The 19,787-nt window shown below is 33.9% G+C and overlaps 2 protein-coding genes and 1 long non-coding RNA gene across 5 annotated transcripts; 1 reads left to right on the forward strand and 2 right to left on the reverse strand.

The window, feature by feature from the left end:
- Positions 1-784: 784 nt before the first annotated feature.
- LOC145723969 (uncharacterized) lies at positions 785-11,482 on the reverse strand. Of its 2 annotated transcripts, XR_014176893.1 has the most exons (3): positions 11,464-11,482; positions 3,194-3,275; positions 785-1,142 (listed from the first exon to the last, which is right to left on the reverse strand). It is a non-coding gene; the product is annotated as an uncharacterized LOC145723969 (long non-coding RNA). The 2 variants fall into 2 exon arrangements; XR_014176892.1 differs by lacking the exon at positions 11,464-11,482 and having other exon boundaries at positions 3,194-3,349.
- On the reverse strand, positions 4,744-9,695 carry LOC145724942 (uncharacterized). 2 transcript variants are annotated; one of them, XM_081973449.1, is made up of 8 exons: positions 8,870-9,695; positions 6,239-6,464; positions 5,969-6,160; positions 5,861-5,914; positions 5,683-5,796; positions 5,366-5,595; positions 5,148-5,307; positions 4,744-4,967 (listed from the first exon to the last, which is right to left on the reverse strand). In XM_081973449.1, exons 2-8 carry the CDS (start codon positions 6,435-6,437, stop codon positions 4,858-4,860), a joined length of 1,059 nt encoding a protein of 352 aa, XP_081829575.1. In that variant the 5' UTR covers positions 6,438-6,464; positions 8,870-9,695; the 3' UTR covers positions 4,744-4,857. The 2 variants fall into 2 exon arrangements, with proteins under 2 accessions (XP_081829575.1, XP_081829574.1); XM_081973448.1 differs by having other exon boundaries at positions 6,239-8,800.
- Positions 11,483-14,116: 2,634 nt separating the features above from the next.
- LOC145724259 (uncharacterized) lies at positions 14,117-19,288 on the forward strand. The gene is made up of 4 exons (XM_081972425.1): positions 14,117-14,373; positions 18,515-18,647; positions 18,750-18,919; positions 18,973-19,288. The coding sequence occupies exons 1-4, from the start codon at positions 14,205-14,207 to the stop codon at positions 19,224-19,226; spliced, it is 726 nt and encodes a 241-aa protein (XP_081828551.1). The 5' UTR covers positions 14,117-14,204; the 3' UTR covers positions 19,227-19,288.
- Positions 19,289-19,787: the final 499 nt, after the last annotated feature.

Genomic DNA, 19,787 nt, shown 5'->3' on the forward strand with positions numbered 1-19,787 from the left:
GCGTTTTTTTTAACGCGCAACATAGGATTTTACGTGTTAAATTTTTAAGCCCATGTTAGACCATTTTATTTTGGAACTGCAAGTCTATAACTTGACGGGTGTGTCTTTAGTACCCTGAAGCTTAAGTAAGTCTACCAATTTGGTCTAAAAAGTGATTAAAAACTGGGAAAAAATCATTTTTTTTCGAAAAGATTTTATCGTTCCATACTCCCTGTATGCATTGTTGTTCCTTGTTGTTTTTATACTGGCAGGGCAGGTAGCAGGTAAAGTGACATATTTTGACTGCATCACGACCCGACATCTTTTGAACGTCAAAAGGGCATTTTATGATTGTTTGGAATACTGTTTGGCTTCAAACGGAGGTCACTGAACAATTCACTTATAAAAATACTTCTTTTGTTCTTAACTTTCTTGATATAAAGTTAATGATCACCCTGTTTACTTTCTACGCCAAATTTTACCTGCTACCTGCCGTGCCAGTATCAAAAACAACAAAGAACAACAATGCATACAGGGAGTATGAAACGATAAAACCTTTTCGATAAAAGATGATTTTTTGCAAGCTTTTTAACACTTTTTAGGCCGAATTGGTAAACTTACTTAAGCTTCAGGGTACGAAACAGCCACCCGTCAAGTTTTATACTTGTAGTTCCAAAATAACATGGTCTAACATGGGCTTAAAAATTTAACACGTGAAATCCTATGTTGCGCGTTAAAAAAAACGCACTGTATAATCCATTAATATGCAATAGATAGAGTTTAATAGGTGTAATAAAAATCCTAGTGTGAAATCAGCATAATTATTGAAAATTACATAAAATATTCAGCAGCAACTTATTGACAACAAAACCTTACAAATAACAGTTTTACATTTTTTACGAGCAATTTTTTTGGCGTTTTCTAAATAACTTGGATGACGCTCGGTTCTTTTGCGTAAAAAAGCGGACAGATATTTTTGAAATGTTGCCTGACGTTCCCTTCCATAAAAAGACAGTCATTTGCACAATCGAGCAGCACTTGGTCCTTGTAGCAGGAATCGCAGGTCAGAATGCATTGATCGGTTGCGTCCAGAGCGTCCACTATGAATTTGTCAGCCAGAAACATGAACACCATAGCCGTTAGGTAGAGACGCGTCCTGGAAACTGATGAAAACAGTCAAAATAGGTAATAATAAGTTAAATGTTAACCACAAGCGTTTAAATTCGACTTCAGAAAAATTGTGATCTTAAAAATACGGCCTGTTGAGATTTATTATAAAATTGTTAAATACTGACTACACGCATTTTACTATAGTGGCAACAGCAGATTCATCATTTAGGTTTGTATAATAACTATTGTAGTTATTCAGTAGCCTATGTTCAATCCAAAATTATATCTTTTTTGAACTGAATAATAGTTTAGTTGTAGGTATCTTCTAAAATTATTTTGTTCCTGTATTACAGGTTGTCTCAAAAGCGAGAAAGATATGAAATTTATATGTATGTTTTTTCGGTATCTCCATCTAAGGTAACTTTATTGAGGTATGATACTTCTAAACCTTATAGTTTTCCAGATCAATCAATGTTCATCATTCATAACAAGTCACTAGAAGCCTCTGGCAAATTAAAACAATTCTGGGAAGGTTCAAGACATTTGTAAAGGCCTCTGCTACTTTTAAGAAGGTTCTCAGTAGCATTTAGAGGTCTATGTAACTTTCAAAATGGTCCTAGAAGCCTTTGGCAAATTGAAACAATTCTGGGAAGGTTGAAGACACTTGTAAAGGCCTCTGGTACTTCTAAGGAAGGTTCTCAGTAGTATTTAGAGGTCTATGGAACTTTCAAAATGGTCCTAGAAGCCTCTGGCAAGTAGGCCTAATACCTAGTAGGCCCCTAGTTCAGTTCTTCTGACTATCCACTTGCGCATCCATATTCTCCTGTTTTTCTTTTGCTTAGCAAGGAATCTTCGTTCTTTTCAATAATTAAAATCACAATTTTAGAAATAAAAAGTGCTCTTGACATTTTCAAACCAATAGCAGTTGGAGTTTTTTAAAGTCGGTCAGTTGGAGGCGATGGAGAAGATTATATAGTGGGATGGGCATACAGATAAGTGATGACACAACCTTATACACCCTGCAGTATGCAGATGATCAGGTTGTTATCGCACAAGACAAAGAGGACTTAGAGTATATAGGTAAACCGTTCCGAAACCAAATATCTATGTATTGGAGACGACAGAGATGACCTACACCCAGAAGAAAACGAAACGATAAGCTGCTGTACTGAAGATACATACCTGGGGACAAAAATTGATAACGGAGGTCGTACAGAGAAAGAAATAGAGGACCGAATTATAAAAGGGAAAAAGGTGATAAGCTGCCTGAACTCGATCCTGTGGTCCAAATGTATCTCTCTAGAAAAGAGGCACCTCTCAGTATTCAAATTTAGAGCGTTGGCTACTATCTTTGGAAATGGACTTTTGGCGTAGATCAGCAGGAAGGTCGAGATTGAAAAAAATAACGAATGACAAAATTAGGGAAATTATGAAGGTAGAGACAACTATAGTAGAAGAGATCCAACGTAGACAACTAATATGGTATGAACATGTGGAGAGGATGGAAGATACTAAGATACCTAAGCAGATCCTCAAATGGACGCCGACAGAAAGGAGGAAAAGAGGAAGACCCAGGGCGATATGGACCGGCGGAATAGAGAAAGCTATATCGGAACGAAACCTGCAACCAGGGGACTGGAAAGACAGAATAGGCTGGAAGCTATAAAGTAAAGAGATGGTTTTTAAAATTGACCACCACATTTGTGAAATGTACTTCACCGTCTTAAACAATAGATAATATTACCATAGAGAATTAAAGAAACTTCCCAGAGTATCCATATCACCTGGGTGCGTATTCTTGAAACGATGGAAAGGAATTATCAAGAGAAAGATCTGTAGAATGTGACAGGAACCCGCCATTGTCAGCTTCTTCTGTCACATTATATCAACACTTCTCTTGAGAATTCAGTTCTCTGCTTTCAAGATTAGGCCCCCTGATATCAAAATTTGTTTTACATTTTAACGAATACTTGGTCATGTCGTCAGACACTCAATATGACAACCGTTGTTTCCTACAGTAAGAAGGGGTGTGTAAATATAAAACTAAAACTGGAGTTTAACTAACTTTAGTTATAATTGATAATCAATAAAGAATAAAACTTACCCATTTTATTTGAAGACACAGAGTGTGGTTTCCTAAAATCTGATTGATATAGTTGAGCTCTGATCTAGTCCCGGATCAGTCACTGACAAAAATGAAGTGATTTTAATAATGCTACGAAGTTATAACTAGGATTAAAGGGTGATAAACGAGCTTTTTATGAAATATCGCCCGCGCTATTTCCGTGCAATTAAAGGGCCATATCCAGCGTTATAATATTTTTCTTTCGTTTACCGGTTTTTCATTAATGTTTATGGATAATATATTGCACTTGCGTCAATATAAACGCTATTAAGCCGCTAAAATTACTCGGAAATGCCTGCTCATAAATTAGTTATGAAGTGCTTTATTTCGCTGAAATAGTGAATAAGATAGTCGGAAAATAATTTTTTCTACTCCTACAGGAATATTGGTTCATTCCTTAACAGTTTAGAGAACGGATAAGTAGGCAATTACCAACGATTGAACGAATACAGAATCCGAGACTTTTCGCAACTGTGCGATATGAAATAGACCAATCACAGGCAATTTGTAGCGTGCAATATGAAATAGACCAATAACAGACAATCTTCAGCGTGCGATATGAAATAGACTCCTCTCATAATAGGTACTTCTTCAGATGTCTGACCGTTAATTCTAATGTCAGCTGTTTGATTCCAATACATGCTGGCAATTATTCTGATGTCCCGTCCGTCCAGGCCTATATCGTCCAGTATAGCTATTAACAGTGTCGATTGCCTTTTACATTATTATACAAGGTGTTTTTAAATAGTTGTCAAATTTTAATCATTGATTCTTGTTATAAAAACCGTCTTTCAAAAATAAAGATTTGTCATTTTTTCATTATAATTGTTTTTAAAGTTTTGACATTAGTGACAGATATCACGTGGTTTTAAAGGATAATTTAGCTAGGCAGTCACGTGACCATTGTCAAAAATCATAAAGCTCAAAAACACGTTTTATATCAAATACTGCAAGAAAACGTTTTTAAATCCTGATTTTTGCAACTTTTGAGCATGGTTTGACAGTTTTGACATTAGTGACAGTTGTCACGTGATTGTAGAACACTATTTAGCTAGACGTCACTTGATAATTGTCAAAATATCGTTCCTAATTCTCAAAAACAAGTTTTAGATCAGATACTGCTAGAAAGCTTTTTTAAATCCTGATTTTTGGAACTTTTGAGCATGGTTTGATAGTTTTGATGTCAGTGACAGTTGTCACGTGATTATAGAACCTTATTTAGCTAGACGTCACGTGATAATTGTCAAAATATCTGTCATCCCAGACAGCACAATGACGTTGAAAATATGTCTCTAAGATGTCTGATCCAGACTAACTAGACGTCTTATAGGTGACTGCCTATACCGGATCGGAATCTTTAAGACGTCTCTAAGACGTCGGATGTTACAAATTACAACGTCTGAAGACGTCTTTAGTTGAGACATCGTAAAGACGTCGTGAACTACAACGTCTTTAATACATCTGAATTAAGTCAACTTTAGGATCTCGGCTTAATTTTTCCAATTAAATACTAAATAATAAAACGTAGAGCCATGAAATAATATTTAATTTATGATAAAATAAGACACAACGTACAGAAAAATATAACTAAAACATATACCCTAAACTAAACTAATTGTTTTGCACTAAATGTCCTCTAATTTTTAATCCTTTTGCCCCTGTCCTCTTCTATCCGAAGCCCTCCTCAGCCAGAGCTGAATAGATTTTTCTGTCTCCTTTTCAGAAGTACTTATATTAGCAGCTTCAGCTGATTCTAAAAGAAATCAATAGCATATATACCTATAAAATTCAGTTCAATCAATATATACAAAATTTGTCCCCCATAAGTATGTGTATGTATTATATGTATACTCGTATATATGATTTAATACAAGAAATTGTCAAAAGGAATAATAATTTTAAGTTTTGGGAAAAGGTGATGCTTTGTACTTACTTATGATTAACTTTGCTAATTGGGTGTCCTTAAAACAACGATTTCCTTTCCTTCCCAGCCAACTGTACTTCAAGGCAAATTCGTTACTGAGAATTAGTTGTAGAATTCGCTTCACAAAATCGTAAGTATTGCTTCCTCCAATTTTGGACAAACGTTTGATCTGAAAATGCGACAGTTTATTGAAAACTATTTAATGATGAAGGTATATGTTTACTTACTCCATTCATAAATTCAGATTCACTCACAAGAAGAAGTTCTAAATTTTTGAAATCTTCATCTGAATTAATTGGAAATTCATTTTTCTCAAGAAAGCTCTCACATTCTGGTTTGCATTCTCCTACTCTCTGTTTTGTTACTTTCTCTTTTAGATCTCGAACTTCACTAAGTGTGTCTAGAAGTAATCCTCTCAATACCTGTAGTTGTAGTAATACAGACTTAAAATTTCCTCCTAAAATATTTTAAAAAAATTATACTTGTGTTCAAGTTTTAGAAGCAGTATAAATTTTGTTCAAAATCATGTTTGCTATATACTCACTATCACTGCAGCAGTTTGAAGCAGCAGTCCTTGAAGGGGTTTGATTGTCTTGAATAGTAACAGATGAACTGTTTTCTCTTATGGTTACTTGATGGGTAACTGGAGTAGTAAAACCTAAACATAATGTTTGAAAATTAGTTAATAATAGTAAGACCTTTTAACTACACAATATTATTACCAGTGGTTGAAGGAGATTGGTGCACACTACCACGTTCTTCACAAGTATTGTTAACTAAAAAAATCACAAAATAGTAGAAATGACAAAGTAGGAATAAACAATAAATACCTTCATTGAGTATAACCTTCTTTGCCTTAGGTAACTTAGGTGGTTCACATAAAAAAGATTGGTCCTCTGAGTCATCATCACTACTTGACATTATTTTTCTTCGTTTACGTCTAGTTAGATTTTCGATATCCGACGCTAAGTCACTCGTTTCCTCAGCCATTTTGGCTTTACTTCTGGCTTTTATATAGTTATCTAAAAAAGTGTAACCATTTCAAATGTGAGCACCCTGTATAAACTTTAGTTAAGAAAACAATAATAATATATATTTACCAAAAGTTGAATTTCGAAAAATTTTTACGGTATGTGTAGGCCAACAAGTGTTCACATCTTCAGCCTTTTTCAATGCGTTTTGTAGTTTTTGTGATGGATAGGGTGGCCAATGGCATACATTGTCTATAATCCACGAAGATGGGACTGCATCAACTGAGCCATCTTCCATAAATTGCACCACAGTCCAAGTACACTCCATTTTATTTTATTTTTTTGATTGGATGAACTAGGCATTATTTTTAAAACACATATTAAAAATTTACATTTTTTGACATGTTAAAGAAAAGAATTACGACAGGATTTGGTAATAATACTAACAAAATTAACAGTTTGACAAAAGCAATAAGCCTATTTAGCACAATACATAATTTTAGCTGACTTAACATTATTCATAACTTCCGAAGCAAAATAATATGATTTAGCATACATGCCAACCTCTCAACTCATTACAAATACAGATTTTAAATTTGATTTAAGAAATACCTTAATGTAACAAAGGCATGAGTATGATATCATTTTCAAAATGAAATTTTATGCATTTGCAGTAAACATCATCACCATTTAATTCTTCCAATGGACCCAAAAATCTTTCTTTACTTTTGAAGATATCTATTTCCGAAGAAGGGCAAGGACTGTCATAAAACAAATCTTTGGAAATGTATCTCTGACAAATAAAACCATATCCTTCAGATGATTTTATGATGTTTGATATAACTACGATATCTTTATTTTGTAAAATGCAACAATTATCTGGAGGAGATGTTTTTAAACGAAATGTAGAATAGGTTATTGACTTAAATTGTTCATAGAGTTTATCTGTATTTAGAATTGGCCCATTTAAATGAGGATTCTCAAATAAAGGAAAAGTTTTATGAATTTTATAAACCTGAATTCTTTCTGAATGTCGTTTTACAATTTGCTGTAAAGGCTTCTCATTTTTTCTTAGAGATTTCAAAATTTCTTGCAAAAAATTTTCAAAAGGAAAACTACTGAAATTATTTAAAGGTCCATGGCATCTTACATCATCTGTAATGTGTAGCAAGTTGTGAACATTATGAGAAGTGTTTTCAACTCCATACAAAATTTGAAAAGTTTTAACAAAGTAGCGTAACAGATCTTCACAATAATCTAATAAATGATTGTATCTAGAGTTTGAAAGTATTCTCACTGCAACATGTAAACATAAGAAATTTTTATACTGATCTTTACTTAAATGAGCTTTTAATACTATTGATCCAGTATAGAGAAGTATTTGTCGAAACTCAGTGGCTTTCCAACGTTTCAGTTCATTCAAACTTCTGGGCTTTCTATTGAACTCTATTGGTACATCTTTTGATAATGAAATTAAAGCCTTTGAAATTAAGGATATCTTAAAAGATGACATTTTAGTAGCAGGTTTTCCAAAACAAAGAAGAAGCAGTATTTTTTTCATCACACCTAAGCAGATTAAATGCATATAGTCAAGTGGGAAACTATGTATCATGTCTAAATCAGGAATATTTTCTAAAATAGTCTTGCCAATATGATGATCTGTATTCTCCTGCCTTCGGAACTGAGTATCTGTTCTCTTATTTGTAATATCTATCTCAGGAAAATACAGTTTGTTTGAAAATGCACCTTCTATTGTACATTTAGAGCAGGAAAAGTATCCTGTGTGGCCTTTAATATTTTTAATGTATGATTTAGCTGGTGCATCACAAATTATGGCCTTTATTTTTACTTTTATATGCTTATCATTGATTTCAAAACCATTGTTTACAACATCAACAGCTTCTGTCACAAATTCACGCAAAAATTCATTGCAATCCTTAGGTTTTTCAAACCCATGATAAATCCCCACCATTTCAACAAAGTTATGTCCCACAAGGGATATTAATATAGGATATACTTGACTACTAGAACTTTTTGATAGCGGGAGTCCATCAACATTTACATTTATTTCGACTACTTGGTTTTTGCACAAGGTATAAAAACTTCCAAGGTTAGCAAAAATATTTGTAATTGCATTTTTTAGTCCAAAGTGGTAATATTGACCTGGCTCAACTGACTTCACTTCAATATCACGAATAGTATTTAACAAAGTTCTTGAATCTAAAGGCAAATCATCTGTAATTTTTTCTTGTAATATTTTTAGTAGCTCATTTACAGCAACATTGGAAATTCTATTTTTTACTACCCATTCTCTCAGTTTACCTGTAAATGTTTTATCACTCTCTGTATTAATAGTAGTAAAAGTATTATTAGTTGTATTATTTAAGTGGGAATTTAATACATTTTCCTCACTATCACTTGAATTATAAACAGGTTCAATTTCTGAGTCAGATTGCGACAAATAACTACACTCAGGTTTAGAATCCCCCTGGGGTTCCCCCTTAGAGTCATTTACTTTAACCTCACTTAAATTATTATTTGTATTAATTGATCTTTTGGCTCTCATATAATATTTTTGCAGTTTATGCTTTGGCATTATGATTCTATTTATTACTTTATATAATTTAAAATACGTACATGCACATTACATACTTAAATTAAAGCTATAACGATGCTGAAAGCTGTATCTACCTACAAAAGTAAGAGCAAAAAATATGTATTAATAAGCAATTCAAATATACTATAGGGAGTATTACTTACCATTTCAATCACAACAAACACCAAACAACGCCTCAATGTTATAAAACTAAATAAGAATCAAATAATAAAGGGGAGAGAACTGAAATGCAGGAGCACGAGCGTCAAGCTTAGCACAAGTTAACTTAACCTCACTTAACAGTAATTTTAGCGCGAAATCGTGTATGTCATTACGTTTTTCCTATCATTGTCATTTGTCATAAAGTTAATTGCCTTCCCCAACATAACTAAGTTGGTAACGTGGTAACTTTATGTGTTGCAAATATAGCAATCACGTGATAGGGTATTTGCACAACTATTACGTTATTACGTAATGTCATGGTAATGTCCCTTTGGCCAAGGACCTTGGCTCCTCTCTGCTCTGACTGGATGCGTACGCAGTTTTGTAAATGGATAATTTGATTTAAAGCAGTTATCTATAATAACATTGTTTTTTAGTTTTTATTTTAAAATTTTATGTTAAAGTTTAAATTCGTGATGTCGAGTATTTCCTAAGGATTTAATATCATAAATAATCAAAGTTTGGGTGCATTCAAGCAACACATAATAAATGATTATAATGTTTAAAATGATATATTGATATACAAACATCTCCGGATAGATGATTTAAGATATTTACAAAATAATAGTTTGTTATAAATTTAAATTATTCTAGCTGTAAATAAACGACATTTAAAAGACATCGGAAAGTCATCTTCTTAACGACGTCTTTAAGACGAATTTTTAAATACGTCTTATAGATGTCGTTTTTAAATCTCAGACGTTCAGGCATAATAACGACTTAATAAAGATATCTTAAAGACGTTGTGTGCTGTCTGGGATAATTCTCAGAAACACGTTTTATATCAAATACTGCAAGAAAGCTTTTTTAAATCCTGATTTTTGCAACTTTTGAGCATGGTTTGACAGTTTTGACGTTAGTGACAGTTGTCACGTGATTGTAGAACACTATTTAGCTAGACGTCACGTGATAATTGCCAAAATAACTGTCATAATTTTCAGAAACACGTTTTATATCAAATACTACAAGAAATCTTTTTTAAATCCTGATTTTTGCAACTTTTGAGCATGGTTTGACAGTTTTGACAGTTGTCACGTGATTGTAGAACACTATTTAGCTAGACGTCACGTGATAATTGTCAAAATAACTGTCAGAATTCTCAGAAACGCGTTTTATATCAAATACTGCAAGAAAGCTTTTTTAAATCCTGGTTTTTGCAACTTTTGAGCATGGTTTGACAGTTTTGATGTTAGTGACAGTTGCCACGTGATTGTAGAACACTATTTAGCTAGACGTCACGTGATAATTGCCAAAATAACTGTCATAATTTTCAGAAACACGTTTTATATCAAATACTACAAGAAATCTTTTTTAAATCCTGATTTTTGCAACTTTTGAGCATGGTTTGACAGTTTTGACAGTTGTCACGTGATTGTAGAACACTATTTAGCTAGACGTCACGTGATAATTGTCAAAATAACTGTCAGAATTCTCAGAAACACGTTTTATATCAAATACTGCAAGAAAGCTTTTTTAAATCCTGGTTTTTGCAACTTTTGAGCATGGTTTGACAGTTTTGATGTTAGTGACAGTTGCCACGTGATTGTAGAACACTATTTAGCTAGACGTCACGTGATAATTGTCAAAATAACTGTCATTATTCTCAGGAACACGTTTTATATCAAATACTGCAAGAAAGTTTTTTTAAACTCTGATTTTGGCAAGTTTTGAGCATGGTTTGACAGTTTTGAAGTTATTGACAGTTGTCACGTGATTGTAGAACACTATTTAGTTAGACGGTCACGTGACAATTGGCGAAATGTCATAAATCTCAGAAAAACGTTTTTTATAAAATACTGCAGACAATGATTGTAAACCCTGACTTTTGCTACTTTTGAGCATGGTTTGATAGTTTTGACGTTATTGACAGTTATCACGTGATTTCAGAAGACTATTTAGCTAGACTATGAAGTGACATTTGTCAAAATAACTCTTAAATCTCATAAAATCGTCTTGTTTCGAAAACTGCGTTAAAATGTATTTCTTGCAAATTCTAGTAAAATTTTCACAATTCTGACATTAGTGACAGACATCACGTGGTTTTAGAGAATAATTTGAAGTAAGAAAATGAAGCGCATTTTTAGAATCCTTATTAAATTTTCTATTCAATAAACTGAAAAAGTATATAAAAAGTTTCACAACCAACATAATGGCAATAACGTATTTAAAAACGGTAGATTATAGGTATACAAAAAACATGAGGACGGTAGAAGGACCACAAAAACGGTATAAACCGTTTTAACGGTAGACCTGGCAACATTGATTTGGGGTATATTCTGGAATGAAGGATATTCAGGAACAATTTTAATACATGGCTCATTAAACGAAAAAAGTCTTTAAGAATTATTCCTTGTAATCTTGTATACGTATACAGTTGAGTAAGCTTAACAGAAGTGTATTTAGAACAATATTTTTAAAACCTCTATTTGTGTTCTATCTGCCTTTCCGTCCTTTGCATTTGATTGTTCGCGTTTTGTATTTGATTTTTTTTTATTAAACTTGATAGAAAAAATTGTTACGTTATATCACCTTATACCTTATAGATTTTATTCCGTAATCTCAAATCAGTTCCAAGCAGTCGTTCAATAAATAACCCCCGTTATCGCGTTTAGCGTTTACGTTTTCAGTTGAGTTGTAGCGCAAGACGTTGTCGTTTCCATTTAACGTTCTGAACCAATGCCAGACCGATCGTTGGCTTTTTACTGATGTTACGCTACCAACGTTTGTACTAAATATCGTACATTTGACTATAACGGACCAGTGAATAACTTGTGGTCGGTTACTCCCAGACCCTGAAATACACTCATACATTCACAAAGATCAGATAGAAAAAATACTACTACGATTCCTAAAAAAAATAAAACTTTCCTCCCTAATTTGAGAAATAAAAATGTCACTTTTACCACTTGTAGAAAAAATTAGATGCGCAACTCTGGGAGTAAACGGCCTTTTGCACTCTCGAACTTTGACACTCTCCGCTTCGCGTCGTGCCTCAAATTATTTTCCTTCAAACTTCACACAGTCAGGACCAGTTACAACGTGGTTTATCGGAACTGCACTGTGTCAAGTAATAGAAGAAACTGGAATTGCATTAAAGTTCACACTGCAATCGTTTTTTCCACCGAGAGTAAGTAGTAACAACAGACAAAGTCCAATGGATGTCCTTTTCAGGTTCAGCGATGGTTATTGAGGTCCTATGGGCTCATCCAACATAACGTAAAACTGCGTTTCAATGCAAAGGGAGAACAAAGAATGTCAAAACGGTTTACATGTTCCTATCTTACTTTTTTGAGACTTATCATATGATAGTATTTTCAAAATTTTCAATAAAATTCTCAAAATTTCAATTTTGAAAATACCATCGTAAGATAAATCTCAAAAATGTAAGAGAGGAACATCTTTAACCATTTGCCTTCCAAATAGTAAAAATTCCAATGTTTAACAGTTAATATCTCGAAAACGACAACATTTAGAGGGATTCCGATCAGAACAAAAACTCACTAGATTAAGCATCAGAATCCCATCATGTCTTAAGAGGGCTCAGGTTATTCCTCAGAATTTACAAGTCCGATGACCGCTCCTGCTTCCGGCACTGTCTATGGTGCTGGAGAAGCTGGTCCAGAGGCGGATGATGTCGTTTCTGGAGCGTCATGAGCTTCTCAGCCCATCTCAGCCCCCTTCTAGCTCTCATCAGCTGGTTCTTGATATACATCAATGATATTGTTTTTCTCCCTATTAACGGACAATTCACTGTTTTCGCTGATGACGCGACCATTCTTTGGAGCGGCAAGAGCGCCGATTCATTTACTCTGCCACTATTGATGTGGGAACCTCTCCATAATCAAACATTGGTGCAATTCCAACTCACTGTCATTAAATATCAGTAAGACCAAGATCCTACAGTTTGGATGCTCATTGCAGGAGATTTTTGTTGAGGGTGAGCCATTGTGTGGAATGAACAAGTTTCTTGGTCTTATAATTGACGACTCGCTTCGATTCGCTAAGCATGTGGACGGTCTGTGCTCTAGACTGGCGTCGGGTTGCCATGCATTGAGGGTAATCTCTGGCAATCTGGATTACCATGTAGCTAGGAGTGCATACTATGCACTGATTGACTGCCATCTCCGCTACGGCATAGCTTTCTGGGGAGTTTGTTCTCAAAGCCGCTTCAATTCTGTGTTTCTCCTGCAGAAGCGAGAATTGAGGTGCTTGTGTTGTGTTGGATACAGGGCATCATGTAGACCCCTCTTCATTGAACATGGTTTCCTCACCTTGTGCTGCATTTTCATCTTGGAGACGATTTGTCTTGTCCGTGGCAAGTTTGGGGGTCAGTTGTCCTGACTCGCAGTAGATTCGTTTTGAGGCTTCCCATTCCTCACACGGAGAAGATTAAGTCGTCGCTTATTTACGGTGGCAAGAGACTTTTCAATAACCTTCCTCTCCACGTGAGAGGCCAGCCATCTGCGCATGGATTTAGGCGTGAGGCTGAGAGGTTTTTGCTTGACGAGGCGTACTATTCTCTGGACGAATTCTACTCCAGTTCTTAAGGCGCCTTGTTCTGCCATAAATTGACCAGGCAGCACTGTTTGTGTTTTTGATCCTCTTTCTCCTCTCTTATACAGGGTAACTGCCTTTTAGTTTTGTTTTTATTTTAATAATTGTAAGGTGTAATTATGTGTGATTCATATTGTATGTGTAGTGTAATAATTATGTATGTTCTTTTTTTTGCTCTTTTTGTATGTGTTTTCAGGGTTTTGTCAATGACTTTAAGTTTCCGACAATAAAGCTACTTTTTTTATTGATTGATTGAATCAAGAAATAGCATCAGTTACTAGGGTTATTGAACAAAAATCCGTTGTTGCCACTGATTTCATGTAGATGCGGCAACGCAGGAATTACGAAAATATTTTAGATGTATTACTTCTTAGGGCCATATTACTGAATAAAATTTTTCTTTCAAACATCCAGATTTGGTTTCTGACAGGACTTCGCCTTCTTAGTTAACCACCCTGTACATGGTGTCCGGATTTAGTGTGTTTTGACAGGAAAACCCCATTTCCCGGCTAGAAATGGAGTCTAGAGTTCGATTTTTGAATAAACCATCCTGTACATTCTCCGAATAATCAGTACATTGTTCGCGTTCTACATTCGTTTTTAAGTTCGTATGACCGAAAGCTAGCGAGTCTTTATGTTCGCTTCAGTTCAATAAAATTTGTAGTTGAAGTTTGACGTTAGTACTATTTATATACATTTGGATTCATTTATCTAAAGTTTGTAATGAACGTCGAAAATTGTATGGTGGAAACGGAACGCGACGTATGCAGCTTACTAATCGAGCTCATACAAAACTATCCATTTCTTCTAAACACGAATCACAAATTCTATAAAAATAATACGAAAAAAGAAGCGGCCTGGCAGGAAATTGCAAGCACGATTAATATAAATAGTAAGTATTTTTTTCCCCGAATAAAATTTGATACATTTAAGACAACCTGAAGTAGTTTTTCCTGAGTAAACCTAGCCAAAACCGTAGTGTATTTATGCAAAAACAGTCTCCAATCTCATGGCTGTTGAACGCCATGAACTCATGAACATATACGAGCAGAACAACTTCCTATTGCGACGTTGCCACTATTCTAATTATTTTGCATCTTTCTCGAAAAAAATCCGGTTTGATAAGAACACATAAGATTATGTATATTATACAGGGTGTCAAGTTGAAAATAATTAGTTTGCACATATTTAAATGTTGCTACGTGGCTTTACAAAAAAGAAAATACTAAAACACAAAAAAGTAGTAGGGATTGATTTCAAAAATTAAAATAAACTATTTGGGTAGTTGCTGGGTATTTATAATTATATTTATAACTTTGTTTGTTTATAATTTTTCGAAAATACGGAGAACCTTGTTTGGACGTGAACATATCAAAAGCCCCCGTAGATCTTGAGCCAGAAAGGGAGGCAAAGTTTTACTTTCCAGTTTTTGGTTTAGATTTTGGAAACAGTGTGTTCTACTAACATGACCACTCTATAAGAAATGAAATCTGATTAAGTTTGCTACAAGTTTCACTCAGTCAAGTTTTTTTATTTCTTTTATAGTTTTCGAGATAATTGCTCTTGAATGTCTGGAAGCCTGACAGACGCCACGCAATTAACCTTTCTAGAGCAAATATTTTTAAAAATATACAAGATGCCGAAAAACTTATTCAGTTTTCATTTTGTATAGAGTGGCCATGTCGGTAGTAATCCCTAGATTTAGGAAATACTGTCTGAATTGGCGTTTTAATTGCATTTCTGACTTCCTTCATTTTCAAAAGGACTTAATTTACTGGCTACACAGCAAATTTTAGGTCCGTAATATCCAGATTTCGAAAATTCTGACTGAAATTGTGTTTTAACTGGCATTCCTTCATTTAGTACGTTTCCATGCAATTGAAAACGTTTTTAAAACAATCTCAAAATTGAAATTTGTTAGAGTTTCCATGCTAATTTTCAAATCGTTTTCAATTCCGTTTTGAAACTAGATGACAAAACGCAGAAACGATTGAAATGTGTCATTTCAGTTCCGATGCACTTCTTTCTTCATATTCGTCAAGAGTGTCCACCCCACAAACTGGATGATGGTCTGGCACTCAATAATTCATCAGCTTTCCATTTATTTTTAATCTGCAAAACGTTCTTAGTAGTTACACCTTCCTTTACTAATTACTCATAAACCAATTGGTAAATTTCTCCATTTTTATACTTCTTGGTATCAAAATACCGATTGATGTTTTGTGTTTGGAAAAGTTCTAGTAAAAGTTTTACTTCTTTGTCCAGCCAAACATTTCTGGTAGCCATGATAAGGTAAAATGTAATTATTGCTTACTTTATTAGTAACTACAATTAATGAAATTAGAAACAATTCAAATGATAAAATTAAACATTTTCAGTTATGTTCTCTAACTTAAAGAAGTGAAAAATGACATTTACACGTTGACAATACACAAATGTAACGTATTTTCTCGATTTCAAAATCGTTTTCATATTTAAGGTGTTTCCATTCTATTTCAATCCCGATACGATCCCAAAAATAAGATTGAAACCGAATTGAAAACGGGTTTACAAGGCAAAATTCAAAACGTTTTGAGAACGTTTTTGATTTGATGGTAATGGTCACAGTTTCCATAAAGTAAGGTTTGTTTATGGAAAAATACAGTACGTTTCTGGATTTTAAAGTCACTTTCTTGACTACACATCAAATTTCAGCGCCGTAACCGCCAGATTTCGAAAATACTTATTGAAATTGTGTTTCATTGCATTTTAACTGCGTTGAAGGTAATGGTCACAGTTTCAGTAAAGTAAGGTTAATTTATGTAAAAAATACAATACGTCTATGGATTTTAAGGTCAATTTACTGACTACCCAGCAAATTTCAGTGCCGTAACCCTCAAATTTCAAAAGAAATGATTGAAATGGGGTTTTATTGCATTCACGTCACGTCCCTGTATTTTAAAGTCAATTTACTAATTACACAGAAAATTTCAAGACCGTAACTCCCAAATTTCGAAAGTACTGACTGAAATTTGGTTTCGTTGCGTTTTAACAGACATTCTTTCATTTTTGAAGATAATGGTCACAGTTTCAGTAAAGTAAGGTTTGTTTATTGAAAAAATACAGTACGTCGCTGGGTTTTAAGGTCAATTTACCGCTAGACAGAAAATTTCAGTACCGTAACTCCCAGATTTCGAAAACACTCACTGAAAGTATGTTTCATTACATTTCTGCTTTTCCTTCATTTTCAAAAGGATTTATCCCAGTTTGAGTTAAGTAAGAGTTGTTTATAGAAAAAATGCTGCACGTTCCTGTATTTTAAGGTCAATTTACTGGCTACACAGCAAATTTTGAGACCGTATTTTTCAGATTTTGAAAATACTGACTGGAATTGTGCTTCATTGCATTTTAACTGACATTTTTTTATTTCTGATGGTAGTAGTGACAGTTTCCGAAATGTAAGGTTTGTTTATGGAAAAAATATAGTACGTCTCTGTATTTAAAGGTCAATTTACTTGAATTTACTGGTATCACAGCAAATTTCAGTGTCGTAACCCTCAGATTTCGAAAATACTGACAGAAATTTCTGACTTTATGCAATTTTTATTTGATTTTAAAACATGGAAAAAAATGTCCAATTTAAATTCAAACTCGTATTATCGAATAGTGTATAAAAACTACATGACAATACATATAATTAAGGACTTAAAAATTTTTGATTTTTGTTTGCTACTTTCTCAAAATGCTTTCTTATAATCAAGAGGACTATCAAAAAATGCAATGTTATATCCCATTACAAAACACATTTTGGAATATCATGGTTTTAGTTTATTTTAATAATAATAATAACTTTATTTAGCACAAGGCTATATTAAACAGTGTTATAAAAAGTAAAAGAGAAAAAGAAATATACAAATAAAATTAAAATTATGCACTTAAAATTACTAAAAAGCAGCGCAATACATGCATTTTTACTAATTTTTTAAAAACATTTAATTCAGTACAGTCTTTTATTTTAGTGAGCAGCAAAACACATAGAACCTTGCAGTCCTATAAAACCGATCTGAGCACCTGCTCAGTGTTGCATTTTTCACCCAAGATAAACAGTTTCTATGTCAGAACGTTCTAATAATGCCTTTTGCAAATTTCCAAATCTTTGGAGAAGCTTCTATAGTTTTAGTTTTTAGCCGCAACGTTTAAGGGTTTTTTGCATAACGTTCCAAAGTTTTCCAGATCTTTGTAGAAGCTTCTAAAACTTGCCAGAACCAAGAGAACGTTCTAGACCTTTGCAGAAGCTTCTAGAACTAGTCAGAACGTTCTAGACTCTTTGGCAACGTTCTAAAACCTTCCTGAAATTTGAAGAAGCTTCTGTAGCTCACCAGAACGTTCTAAAACTTTATGTAACGTTCAAAAGTTTTCCAGATCTTCGATACCTAAAACTTCTAGAACTCGCCGGAACTTTGTAGAGTCACCTGAAACGTTCTAAAACCTTCGATTCGGTCTCCTGAGGCCTTCGTGTTTTACCCTATCGACCTCATGCAATATTGTCCTTATAATGCCCTTGGTATCTTAATTACTATATTAAAATATATTCCAAGTGACATGTTTTTCTTAATTTTATAGATAAAAACATAAACATTAAATAATATTTTTTGATTCTCTTCTTCTCTTCTGATCTGTTCACATTTTTAATACATTTGTCATTGTGGCGATTGAAATCTATTGCAGATGTGTTAAATCCGAAAATCTAGCAATCTGCTCATAAATCTTCCTTTTACAATATATCTTCTTGGAAACACATCTCTCAGATATTTACTACGGACAAGTCTTGAAAAATGACAAAAAAATATAGATTTTTAGGCTCTTGTCAGTTACTCAGACAACATTTTGAAGCTTTCATTGAAGAAACATTGAAAATTGAAGTTGAATTTGAGAATTAACTTAGATTTTATTTGTATTAATTATTCTTTGTTTAAAAAAATCCATGTCTTGACTTACTTGATTATTCCAAGTTATAGACTCGCACTGTTTACATAAGATATATTTCTTTTTAGCTGAAGACTGTCAAAAACTATGGAGAAGTCTTCGCGACCGATTTACTCGCGAAATCAGATCTAAAGGCTCAGATTCAGCATGGCATTACTACAAAAAAATGCAGTTTTACGCCAAATACTCCAAACCCAGAAGGTAAGCACATATTTACAAATAAACATCCTAATTAATTTATTTATTGATTTACACGTGACATAATTTGGACTATGCCTTTACATACATTTTGATTACCTACAGATTTTTGACCAGAAAAACGACAAACGTTTTACAATCGGCCAAGCCAAAATTGGAAATAGTGCAGTCAGACGATATGGAACTTCCAATTTTCCACCTTGGTGCCGAAACGGAAGTACCGCATACCCAACCCAAATCTTCCATCGAATCCAACCATCAGCCCCGTTCTCAAAGTATTTCAGGTACACGCAAATTGTTAAGTATATCTAACACAAACTGGTTGCAGGTGTCACTAGTGCTAAACGGAAAATTTCCAATGAAGAGGAACTGATTGAAGCAGTCAGGAGAATTATGGAAAGTCTAGAAAATTCCATACAAACACCGCAGCCTAGCGAATCTGCCAGTAGTAGTAGTAGCAGTATTGGCAGTAAAAATTGTAACCGAACTTTTGTGGAACATCTGTTTTGCGTCTTGGAAAATATGCCACCTGAGATGGCCAAAGCTAAAAGACGAGAGTTGATAAAAGTTATGTATGACTGAATATCCGGGTATTTTTGTTACTTCTGATAGAGGCAAATAGAAATTTTTCTACGAGAGTAAAACAGTCTAAACTTGTTTTGACAAATATGCAAGAAAAACCGAACAAATTATAAATGATTAACGTCTTGAGAAACTAAATTCCGGATTAAATATACTTGAAAATAAGGTAGTAAACGGAGTTAAGCTTCTACCGGAGAATCCGGAGGGAATAAGACCGAGCCAAGCAAATATACAGGGTAGCCCATTGAAAACGAATCAAGAACGTTTTTAGAAACTTTGGAGATTATTTAAAAAAAAAACAGGTTAAGCTTTTCCAATGGAAATGTATTTTTTGATGAATGATGAAAAGTCAGCACGATTGCCTGATTTGTCACCGTGAGATTTCTTCCTCTAGAGACATCTCAAATCTACATCTAAGATAACTTACCTCATTAGAAACCTTGCGTTCAAATTGTACCCCAGATTCTACAAAATGTTAGAAATTACTTTGAATCAAATTTGTACTACTGCAGGGAATTACGTGGTAAACATTTTCAGCATTTGCTAGCCCAGAACCTTCTG

Source organism: Ips typographus, linkage group LG2, assembly GCF_016097725.1.
Source record: "Ips typographus isolate SLU linkage group LG2, UJ_Ityp_2.0, whole genome shotgun sequence".
In the NCBI taxonomy this organism is placed as follows: Eukaryota; Metazoa; Arthropoda; class Insecta; order Coleoptera; family Curculionidae; genus Ips; species Ips typographus.

Excerpts from the sequence above, each read along its gene's own strand:
- LOC145724942 (XM_081973449.1), bottom strand. The coding sequence starts at position 6,437 with ATGGAGTGTACTTGGACTGTGGTGCAATTTATGGAAGATGGCTCAGTT. Across the intron at positions 5,915-5,968 it reads GAAGGTTATACTCAATGAAG|TTAACAATACTTGTGAAGAA; the intron begins GTATTTATTGTT and ends TGATTTTTTTAG. Across the intron at positions 5,308-5,365 it reads AATCTGAATTTATGAATGGA|ATCAAACGTTTGTCCAAAAT; the intron begins GTAAGTAAACAT and ends TCGCATTTTCAG.
- LOC145724259 (XM_081972425.1), top strand. The coding sequence starts at position 14,205 with ATGAACGTCGAAAATTGTATGGTGGAAACGGAACGCGACGTATGCAGC. Across the intron at positions 14,374-18,514 it reads AAGCACGATTAATATAAATA|CTGAAGACTGTCAAAAACTA; the intron begins GTAAGTATTTTT and ends ATTTCTTTTTAG. Across the intron at positions 18,920-18,972 it reads CCATCAGCCCCGTTCTCAAA|GTGTCACTAGTGCTAAACGG; the intron begins GTATTTCAGGTA and ends AACTGGTTGCAG.